The sequence below is a fragment of the Crinia signifera genome, chromosome 2 (genome assembly GCF_055691185.1).
Source record: "Crinia signifera chromosome 2, ASM5569118v1, whole genome shotgun sequence".
In the NCBI taxonomy this organism is placed as follows: Eukaryota; Metazoa; Chordata; class Amphibia; order Anura; family Myobatrachidae; genus Crinia; species Crinia signifera.
In genome coordinates, this window is record NC_139218.1 from 53,699,254 (window position 1) to 53,710,456 (window position 11,203).

The window sequence follows — 11,203 nt, forward strand, 5'->3', positions numbered from 1 at the left end:
GCCCGAAGCGTGGCGAGCGCAGCGAGCCCCGCGAGGGGACGTGGTCTCATAAGAAAAACGGGAGCCCAGATATTACATAAGTACCAAAAATCCTGTGCATGGCGGGCTGGTGGGCAGGGGGCCACTGAGATCAGCTGTGGCCCGCGGGCCATGGGTTGAAGACTCCTGATCTAGTTCAACCTCGGTTTTAGTGAGTATAATCTATTATCTTATCCCATAGTTATACTTAGTGTTTTCTAATGTCCTTAAAGACAGATCATGATTATTGTTAGTACCCCTGGATGTTTTTAACCAATTGATGTTTGTCCATTCTTATCTTAAATGTATTTATTGTGTCTGCCGTCACCACCTCGTCCGGAAGAGAGTTCCACAATTTTGCTGCCCTGACTGTAAAAAAATGTTTCCTTCTAAGGGAGCGAAATCTTCTTTCCTCCAATCTAAACTCATGCCCACGTGTCCTGGAGACCTTCCTTACAGTAAAAAGGATGCTTGACAGATCCTTATAATGGTCCCTGGCATATTTGTACTTGTTAAGCATATCCCCCCTTAAGCGTCTCTTCTCTAGTGTAAACAATCCCAATTTGTTCAACCTGACCTCATAGCTTAAATTCTCCTTTCCCTATATTATCTTTATTGCTCTTCTCTGGATTTTTTCCAGTTCTATAATGTTCCTTTTTATAGTGCTCCATATTCCAGATGCGGTCTAACCAGTGCTTTGTACAATGGCATAATTACTGTCCACATGATTGTCCCAGTTCCTCCTTCTCAAAAGAAAATTAGTTTTTACAGCAATCTCTTATTAGTGAAACGCCATATGTTTCTTTCCAATGTGTACTCAACCTCAAATCCTTCAACCTGTATGTTAGGTTTCCCAGAGTCCGGATGAAGTCACCTCGCTCCATAATTCTAACCAGAGCGCTTCATATCCTGGATGTCCAGAATATGTACTTGCGTATAGGACGGTCAAAGTTCAGTCAGCCAACGCAACAGTAGTTGTATATATAAATCATGGGAGCAAAGAGACCACAAAGGAGGTCAGCTAAATTTTTTGTTTGGCTGAACAGAATCTCCCGGTGCTGTCAGGAGTTCTCAACCCCACCATACAAAACTGGGAGGCGGAGTTTGAGCTGACAGGATGTCCACACCGAATGGTCTCTAAAGCCCAAAGTGTTTAACATGGTGGCGCGTCACTGGTTTCTCCCAGATATAGACTTGATGAAGCTGTATCACAATTGCAAATTCTCTTACTCCTGCACCAGTGATCTGGGAGCCATTCAGTTGGGTGCCGGTCTTCCTTTTCCCAATTTCAAGGAAAGTGGAGAAGGAAGGGGGGACCTCCATTTTCTTGGCCCCGCTTAGCCTGGTACACAGACCTTTTTAGGCCTGTCCATCGACTCCCTGCCATACCTGCTGTCTCATGGGTCTTCACGCAGATCTAGATTGCCTCGCTTTGAAGGGAGGCTCCTGAGGTGGCTCTTGTTTCAGGTGATTCATACATTGCGTAAACCTTTCCCCCGGAATTTAATATCTGGTCTGGAAAACTTATGCACGTTCTGGGATTTTAATCCCAACCTTTTTGTTTACCCCGGTTTTAGTCTTTCCTACACTCAGGATTGGATTTGGGCCTCTTGTAAATACAAAATCTCAGCCCTTTCCCAGAAGAAGGTTGCTTTTCTTCCAGATTTTCAGATATTCTTAAAGGGTGTTCTCCACCGCCGGCCTCAGTTTTTCTCCCTCTGGTGGCTTCATTTGACCTCTTATTGGTGCTCCAAGCTCTCCAACAGGTTCTCAGGTGAGGAAATCCCCATCTTAATACTAATAAGAGAAGGTAGGGTTTTTTCATGTTTGATAAAACTAAATACCCTGCTTTCAATGTTAAACTGACTTCATAATGTGCTCCTGTCTTTCATTTGTTCTTCAGCACGAGTTCAGGCTGGCTGGTAATGTGAATGCTGGGCTTATCCGCTACCTGGCAGTCAGCCCTAGTGGACGCAACGTTGTTGCTGGATATTCATCTGGATTTATTATACTGCTGGACACCAGGACAGGCCTGATTCTGAGAGGTTGGCCGGCTCACGAGGGTGACATCCTTCAGATGAAGGTAATATAAATTCCAGTCATGTATTTCTAAAGTCCCAGTCATAAAGGGGCCTCTTTCATACAACGTTGCATTACATGGCAGCTATAGTGGCTGTAGTTTTACTCTTCCAAGCCCGGTCCTATGTATATTACACACTTGCGTCCGCTCCATACCTCTAGTCCATACGTTACAGCTTACAGATGTGTCCTTGCTGCATACAGCGATTCTGCGATGTGTATGCGCCACTGGCCCCATTGTAGCTAATATCAGGAACGAGCAGCCGCACGCCACGCCTCGCTCTATGCTGCAATCTGACTACCGTCATGTGCCCCCATGACGGTAGTCAAATTCAAACACAAAACTGTCAAAACAATTCTGATCTAAATGAGAAGCATATTTTCCTACTAAATATATTGGTTTGTTTGTTTTCACCTTTCTTTGACTTTTGGTGTGTTAGCATTGCAGGTTGAAGGCCAGCACGTGTGGGTTGTAAAATCAATATGTACAGTTAGTAGTATCTTAGTCAATGGAAACTTCACACCGTGACCATTTCTCCACTAGCTTTTGCTTCACTTTCTACTGTAGAATTGCTGATTTGAATCTTACTTTTCGTTCCCTTACACTACTATAATATCCTATATTGGAGCATAAAGTATTCCCTTGAGAATAGTGTAGTTGTCTGACAAACTTTGAAACCTGTGTTTTGAAGTAGTTTTCCTACATTCCCTGTATGATTTATTTTATAATCTACGTAGCTTTTAAAATGGGTCATTTTTTATAACCCATAACGGTACTTATGTACTAACTGGGTTGCCGATTTTGAAATCGGGTCCATCGCATCGCATCCGACCATATCGCATGCGATGCGATGGACCCGATTTTTCCATAGGATTCAATGTTAAAATGGACTGAGTCCATTTTAACATGGAATTCAATGGGAAAAGGGGTCCTTTTCATACCCCTACTATCCAAGTGGGCATGGAGTTGGATATAAACCTGTGGCGAGCTACGCTCGCCACCAAGCCCGAAGCGTGGCGAGCGTAGCGTGCCCCGCGAGGGGGACACAGAATACCGTCCCCTCGCGGGGCTCGCTTCGCTCGCCACGCTTCGGGCTCGGTGGCTCGCTACGCTCGCCACAGGTTTATATCCAACTCCATGCCCACTTGGATAGTAGGGGTATGAAAAGGACCCCTTTTTTCCATTGAATTCCATGTTAAAATGGACTCAGTCCATTTTTACATTGAATCCTATGGAAAAATCGGGTCATCGCATCGCATGCGATATGGTCGTATGCGATGCGATATCGCATCACATCTGATTGTATGCCTTAAGTTAAGGCATACAATCAAAAAATCGGCAGCCCAGATAATACATAAGTACCCCCATAACTATATACAGATGTATCACGGGCACTAGTCACACTATGCATGCATCGTGGGTTGGATAAGCTTTGCTACTGGACTGTATGTCCCTTATTACCCCAGCTCCTGAGCTAAGCTGACTTGAGTGCATCTTGTGATACTGTGGCACTCAACTCGTCTGTGAGGAGCAGCAGAGGTGGCCGAGCCTTAGGCGCCATCTCCTGAGGTGTGTTTTTTCCTTTGGGGGGCAGCATACCATGGTGCAGCTCGCTGAAAGGAGGGTCACTGTAGGGGATTTGATATTGTAACATATTCTCCTATATGGGATCTATATGGTGTATTTGCAATGGTTTGTATTGAGCAGTTTGTTTAAATAAGTGTGTTATTGTATTTTACCCAAGCCTCAGTAATGAGTAACTCTTCTTTATATTTGCCTACCCCAGTGCACGCTGTGATAGTTTGTTTAACCTTTTCTGTGTCAAGGTGAAATAATGTTCATTCTATCAGAACTTGTTTATTATTTTGAGGAGATGGTCCCTTTATTGAAAAAAAGTTGCCTTTGGCTATAAGATGTGTCACTATGCACCTTACATATGTCAGCCACCAAGTGGGGCGCCGCAGTGCAGGGGACACATTACCACATTGGGGTGTTCCATACAGTTGGTTTTTGCCAGAACTATTTGCTTCACTTTTTCTGTACAGTATATGTCGATCTACAATTACATCGGTTTACTGTGCATCTAATCATGTGCGCTGACTTAAACCAAGATCTTTCAGTAGATTGGATGTGTAGATGTTGTGTGAACAATCTTTTTCTTACGGTGTGTACACACTGGCTGATCTATTGGCCATTCGAAAGATATATCGGCGCATCGTGCTGTGTGTACTGCAAACCACCACCCGCACAGCCACGCTAGGAGTCACCGGTGATTGGGTGCATTTGCATGTCAGTCCTGACAGATTGTGCAGTGTGTATGGAGAACACACTGCCCGATCCACCTGTAGATATATCTGCAGATGAATTAATCTGCGGATATATCTACTAGTGTGTACCTAGCTTCAGATTAGATTTTGTTTTATATTTCTATTTATGGATTCATTTATGAAATTTTGGATCCTATTCATTTATGACCAATTATTTATTTAGTGTTTACATATTCCACGGTGCTTTATTCACATCAGACCCTGCCCCAGTGGAGCTTACAATCTCTGTTCCCTACCACATACAGTACATACACACTACTGATAATCTTTGTTGGGCTACAAATAAACTACAGTATCAGTATATTTTTGGTGTGGGATCCGTAGTACCTGGAGCAAACACAGGGAGAACACAGGGAGAATATGCAAATTCCACACAGTTAGGGGCCTGTTCAATTAAGTGCAAGTTCTTTTAGATTATCCACACCGCGGTCCAGTGAGCACTTCCAGGGATTAAACTGCTTAAACCATTGCTGCTTTAACCCTTTCAAGTCTAATGTCTAGTCAGGCTCAACAGCCCTAGCGCTAGTAGCAGATCCAATGGTGAGCCACGTTAAAATAAGAACATTAACATCGTTCAACATTCAATGTAGGGGTTTTACTTCAAAGTGGGATCTATATTGCACTGTAAATCCCTCCCCCCTGCAGTGCAACATGGTTTTGTCCATTTGAGAAGGAATTTACTGTTGCGAGTGAACCAGAATAAGGGCCATAGATTCCATGGTGTTGCAACAGGTACATTTTACAATGCAATCAGTCGTCCTATGCATTACAGTTGAGGGGTATAATTCACCCCACTACACTAAGTTACTGTCCTGTACACTGATGACTTTTTTTTCTATCCCACAGGCGGCAGATGGGAACATCGTGGTGAGTTCCTCCTCTGACCATTCTCTGACCGTCTGGAAGGAGTTGGAGCAGAAGCCGTTACATCAGTTCAAATCCACTTCTGACCCGATTCATGCCCTTGACCTATATGGCAATGAGATCATAACTGGCACTGTGGCAAACAAGATTGGCATATACTCTCTTGTTGATGCTTCCTCGCAGCCAAACAGCACAACCAAACTCAGCTCCGAGAACTTTAAGGGGACCTTAACCAACCTGGCTGTCCTACCTACCAAGAGACTTCTGCTGCTGGGCTCTGACAATGGAGTGGTCCGTCTCCTAGCATAATAGACATCGCTATTATTTTAGTGAAACACAATGGCATTGGCTACATCTTAAATGGGATGTCGCATAACTGTATCTAAAATACAAAAAAGCCATAAGCTTGTTACACTCCAGTATTAATACTACCCAGTAGCAAGACCAGCCAGCATTTTACTGTGTAGGGAAAGAATGTAGGATCGGGCGATCTTTGTATCCATGAAGTATTAAGCCGGAGATTTCATAGTTATGCTGTAAGCCAGGGATGGGGAACCTTCGGCCATTCAGCTGTTGTCGAACTGCACATCCCAGCATGCCCTGGCACAGTTTTGCTATTCGGTCATACTAAAACTGTTGCAGGGCATGCTGGGATGTGTAGTTCAACAACATTTGGAGGGCAGAAGGTTCCCCATCCCTGCTGTAAGCACTGTATTACATCAGTTCAGTGTAGTTCTGTACTGGCAGTAGATGTGCAGGAAGATAAGGTAACACCACTGTAAAATAAAGGCATTGTGGTATTGTACCAAGAAAAGAAGTGAAGGTGCCCCCTCTCCTATATTTACCGAGTTTGCACTTTAAAACGCTCCTCCAATAATGAAATATACATTATAAGTTCTATGTAAATCGTGCATGTCTTACTGATGACCAGGGTAGTTTCAAACCCACCATTCCGGTTTTATATAGGATTCACATAGTATATGAAATACAAGCAATCATGCCATAAAATAAAGTCTAGTTATATAGTATAGTTTCTTACATAAGATGTACTTACATATTAAGATCTCTTATTTTTGGAGGGATGTGCAGTAAGATATTGAATATTAGATGTAATTTTCTTTGGACCATAATGTAAATGTAAGCGATCAAAGCCTGGGCGTCTCAGGAAATATATATACAGTATATATACTAATCTCAGGCTGCATTGACTCCACCGTTTAATGTTCAGCAATAATCTTTGTTTTACATTTAGTTTTTGTTTCCCCGCTGATTTCCGTGGCCTAGTTGGATCGATTATAGAGCAAAAAAAAAAAATGCAGAAGTCCCCGTATGTTTCTAAACGGGTTTTTGAATTAGAGGCAACTGATTTACCGCTGATTAAAGTTATCTATTCCATCTAAAGTGTTCTGGGTGAAATGTGATAGGATGAGAGATTCAGAAAGTGAGAGATTTGGTAAGAAATCTCCCGTTTTTTAAAGCGTCAATCATTTACACTCAGGGCCGGTGCAAGGCACCAGAGCGCCCCAGGCGAGTCGGGGTGGGGGCGCCCCAGTGCCGGGGTACCTGTTGCGCCGTCTGGGGAGCGGGCAGGGGGGTCCAGGCTGGCGTCTGACAGGAGCCAGCCCTGCAGTGGTGTCCTTGCCGCGTGGGTACCTCCTGCGGCGCTAAGTATAAAGCTGGCGGCGGTGGGGGGTCTCTTCAGTGAATAAGAAATAACTAGCCGCTAGCGCTATGCGCCACACTGCCACTGAAAACACTGCCCGCACGGCGCACGCTGATTGGCTGAATCTCAGCCAATCAGTGTGCGCCGTGCGGCCAGTGTTTTCAAAACAAAAACGCTTCCCGCGCCGCCGCATAGCGCTAGCAGCTAGTTATTTCTTATTCACTGAAGGGACCCCCCACCGCCGCCAGCTTAAGCTTTATACTCAGCGCCGCGGGAGGTACCCGCGCGGCAAGGACACCACTGCAGGCTTCTGTCAGAAGCCAGCATGGACCCCCTTTACACGGGGGGGGGGTGGGGGGGGGGGCGAGGGGCGAACTGCCACCCTTCAGTGGCCGGCACCCTAGGCAAATGCCTAGACCTGTCTAGTGGTGGCGCCCGGCCCTGTTTACACTTCATAATCAAACTGGTTTTGCAGTGTAAATGATTGCCGCTTTAAAAAAAAATTGGAGATTTCTTACCAAATCTCTCACTTTCTGAATCTCCCATCCTATTACATTTCACCCCTAGTCTCTCACCCAGAACACTTTAGATGGAATTGAAGACTTTAATCAGGGGCGAATAAAATTTCACCCTAGACCTCTTCTAGCATTGTAATATGGATGACAGTGGACATATTCCTGACAATTTTGTAAGAAAGGTTGTAGGTGATCTGCACATGGAATTATTTGACCTTTTACACTTTCGTTATTTTTATGTAAATGTCCATACTGTTCATGCACATGCTTACAGTATACCTCTCATGCGCTCTGTAACTGACCCTAAACCTGTCTACCTAGAACAAGTAAGATGAAGTTATATTAAGTTTGTCTTTTTCATCTCCATGAATTACGAGTCATTTCAATAAACAAAAAGAAAACAATTTTTAAATATTGTCTGGTAGTATGTTCATTTATATTGTTGTCTCTTTAACTATAGTTTTGTTACTGAATTCTTTTTTACAGACTTGTTTTTACCAATAATTGTCATAACCCGTTTGTTTTCTTACTATTTATTTCCTGTTATATTATTATTTTTTTTTACTATTTTTTTATTTATGTATGTTTAATGGTTTCATTTTACTTAGTCACGTCAGAAGCAGTCAGACAAACACGGGGCCTGATTCTGAGTTGAGAGTAAAACCAAATCCAGCAAATAACTGCTCCTTGGCAAAGCCATGCTGCACCACAGGTGTGGCAGATTTCAAATGTGCAGATTTAGATTTGATAGAGTTGTGTGCAAATGCAAACTATATTGCAGTGTAACAATAAATCTGTCCAGTATTTGTGACTTACATGCAAAACAGACAGTATTTACCCTGCATGCAAAAACATATGTAGTGCAACTTGGTTTTTACACTCAACTCTGAATCATGTCCACAGCGCACACACACGCACCTTATTAAATATGTGAATCCGCGGCAAGAACGCGATTTAAAAAAAGTGCGATAATGGGCGATTTTGAAAGTGCGAAAAACTCTCATTCTATTAAATGTCACCCCAACTCTTGCTCCAAACAGCCTGTTTCTATTGCAGCTGCCGAGTACATCCTGGACTACGCACAGACTGCGCACACTGTAAAAATGATTTGATGGTGAGTCTTGCATATGGATTTGCTGCTGATCTGTGTAATTTTTGCAAGCCATGCACATCGATTTGCATGCTTACACGTGGTGGGATTTCACTCTGGCTGGGCGATCAGCTGATCACGGGTGTCTGCAGATTAGCAGAGAACCGATCAAGTCTGAATAACACCTTTAGCCACTTAACCCAAGTGGGTGTAGCACCAATGACCCAAAAGGGTCAGGATGGTGGTGTTCAGTATGCCAACAGCCCTCAGAAGACCAACTCTGAAACATCAAATAGATCAGGATGCCGGCGCCAGAATACCAACTGCCGTGGACAAGCACGCCAATGGACAAGTTCAACAATACATTATTTGTATTCTGGTAAAAGTCTACTTTAAAGACTTCATGAAGGAATCCTGAAAATCTAATGCAAGATTTGTTTTTCATAATATTTCTTAGTAGTCTGTAGTGATTATAAAAACACAAAGCAGCATTGGGGGGTTTTATAAACTAAAAATAAAATCCAAAGCTAAAGTTTTATACACTTGTCCACTTGAGTGGTCAGCATGCATCTGCAATAAAAAAAGTACACTGAATTTATCATGAAGCATTATTCTTAAGGCCCCCATACATTAGGCCGACTTGTCCTTAAGACAAGTCGGACCCAATTCTCCTGTGAGCCGCCAGGGAGGCTCACACACAATTTGGCACTTGATGAGCCAAATTTGACATGTGATAAATGGCTTGCGATTTATCACATGTCGGGGCGCAGGGGGCGGGCGGTGAGGGGCAGGGGGCGGCAGTGCTCTCATCGGGGAGCAGTGGGGTGGGCAGCGGGTCCCTGAGCGCCGGGGAGTGCTGACCTGGCTGGGCGGCGATGTTCATATATATCAGCAGCGGGACGCGCAGTGGCGGCTATTAGATTTTTAAAATACCTGTCAAATGACCGGCCGTTCTCTGATTGGCTGAGAGAGCTCTCTCAGCCAATCAAAGAACGGCCGGTCATTTGACAGGTATTTTAAAAATCTAATAGCCGCCACTGTGCGTCCCATCCCCGCTGCTGCTATTTGTTATCACATGCCCGGCCAGGTCAGCCAGCAGCACCCGCCGCACCTGGCACCACGTCCCCTCCCGACTCCCGCAGCGCTGCTGATATAAATGAACATCACCGCCCGGCCAGGTCAGCACTCCCTGGCGCTCAGGGACCCGCTGCCCGCCCCACTGCTCCCCCGGTGTCTGCATGCATATGCCTGTCATGTGGGCAGGCATATGCATACAGGGAGGTCGGACGTGATCGTATGTACTGACCGTCCGACCTCCCTGATCCAGTCCGATGTGCACGGGACCGCGCATCGGATCGGATCAGATATCACACACCTGCAAAGTGCCGAAATCGAATGAAATCATCCCAAAATCGGATAGTGTATGGGGGCCTTTACAGACCGATTTCCCCATTTTCTTCTACACTTTTGTCAGGTTTTAATGCCAATAATTATCACAAGTATCTTATTTTGCAAAGTAACAATAGGATAAGTTGAATCATGTGGGGAGGGGGCAAACCAGCGAGATGCAGTAAAAATCCCGGCGGTCGGGATCCCGGCGTTCAGAATCCCGACCGCCGAAATCCCGACACTTTCTCCCCCCGTGGGTGTCCACGACACCCCTGGAGGGAGAATAAATTAGTGTGCCGAGCGCAGCGAGGCACCAGGCCCGCTGCGTGGCGAGCTCAGCGAGCCCGCAAGGGGGGGCGATCCACGTCCCCCCCTTGTCGGCATTTCGGCTGTTGGGATTCTGAACGCCGGGATCCCGACCGACGGGATTCAGTACTGAATCCAAACAAGCGATAAACCATTTTTCCTGGTTATTTTCTTATCTTAACTTTGTCTACGAAATGTCAGATCGCCTTATTGTTGCTAATTGAATTCCCCCTATGAATGAACGTAGGAGAAGCACCCTGGACTCAAAGGGGGAAATTTACTAAGATGGGATTTGCATTTCACATGGATGTTGCTATGGGCAACCAATCATATACTATCTATTATCTTCCAGAAGGTGCTAAATAAAGGAGAAGTAGTTTCTGATTGGCTGTTCATAGCAACATCACATGTGAAATAGAATTCCCATCTTGGTAAGTTTCCCCCAAAGGCTAAAGGCCCTAAAGATGTACTTGTATGTGTACTAGCTGCAATGTGGTGACTTACCATGGTGTGCATCTGTGGTCTTTTTCAAGTGATTTCACCCTCTGAACAGGGAAATGAAACATGTTAAACATTTCCCTTTCCCTGATTCCCACCAGGATCAGGGGATCAGGATTTTTAAACCAGCTAAATATCCCCAAACATGACCCTCAAGACCCTCAACATGAATACATCGTAGATGTATGGGAACCTTTAAGTACCTGGTGAGGTTGCACAACAAATGTTACACATAAGCCATACAAGGACCCAAGGAATATATGGGAAAAATGTCACACTTGTGCAATATGATATATGGGCCCTTATTCAGATCTGACCACAGTACAAATTTGTGCTCAAAATGGGCAAAACCATGTGCACTGCAGGTGGGACAGATGTAACCTGTATAGAGAGCGTTCGATTTGGGTGAGTTATTTTGTTTCTGTGCAGGGTAAATACTGGCTGCATTATTTT

The 11,203-nt window shown here is 44.6% G+C and overlaps 1 protein-coding gene across 3 annotated transcripts in view; it reads left to right on the forward strand.

Moving 5' to 3' along the window:
• The window catches only part of WDR81 (WD repeat domain 81), a 55,588-nt gene extending 48,665 nt beyond the window's left edge, over window positions 1–6,923 (forward strand). For all 3 annotated transcript variants that reach the window (XM_083172124.1, XM_083172126.1, XM_083172125.1), the window contains 2 exons: window positions 1,922–2,101; window positions 5,272–6,923. In XM_083172124.1, the coding sequence (XP_083028250.1) occupies window positions 1,922–2,101; window positions 5,272–5,598 (507 nt within the window). In that variant the 3' untranslated portion in view covers window positions 5,599–6,923. The remainder of the gene's footprint in view (window positions 1–1,921; window positions 2,102–5,271) is intronic.
• Window positions 6,924–11,203: the final 4,280 nt, after the last annotated feature.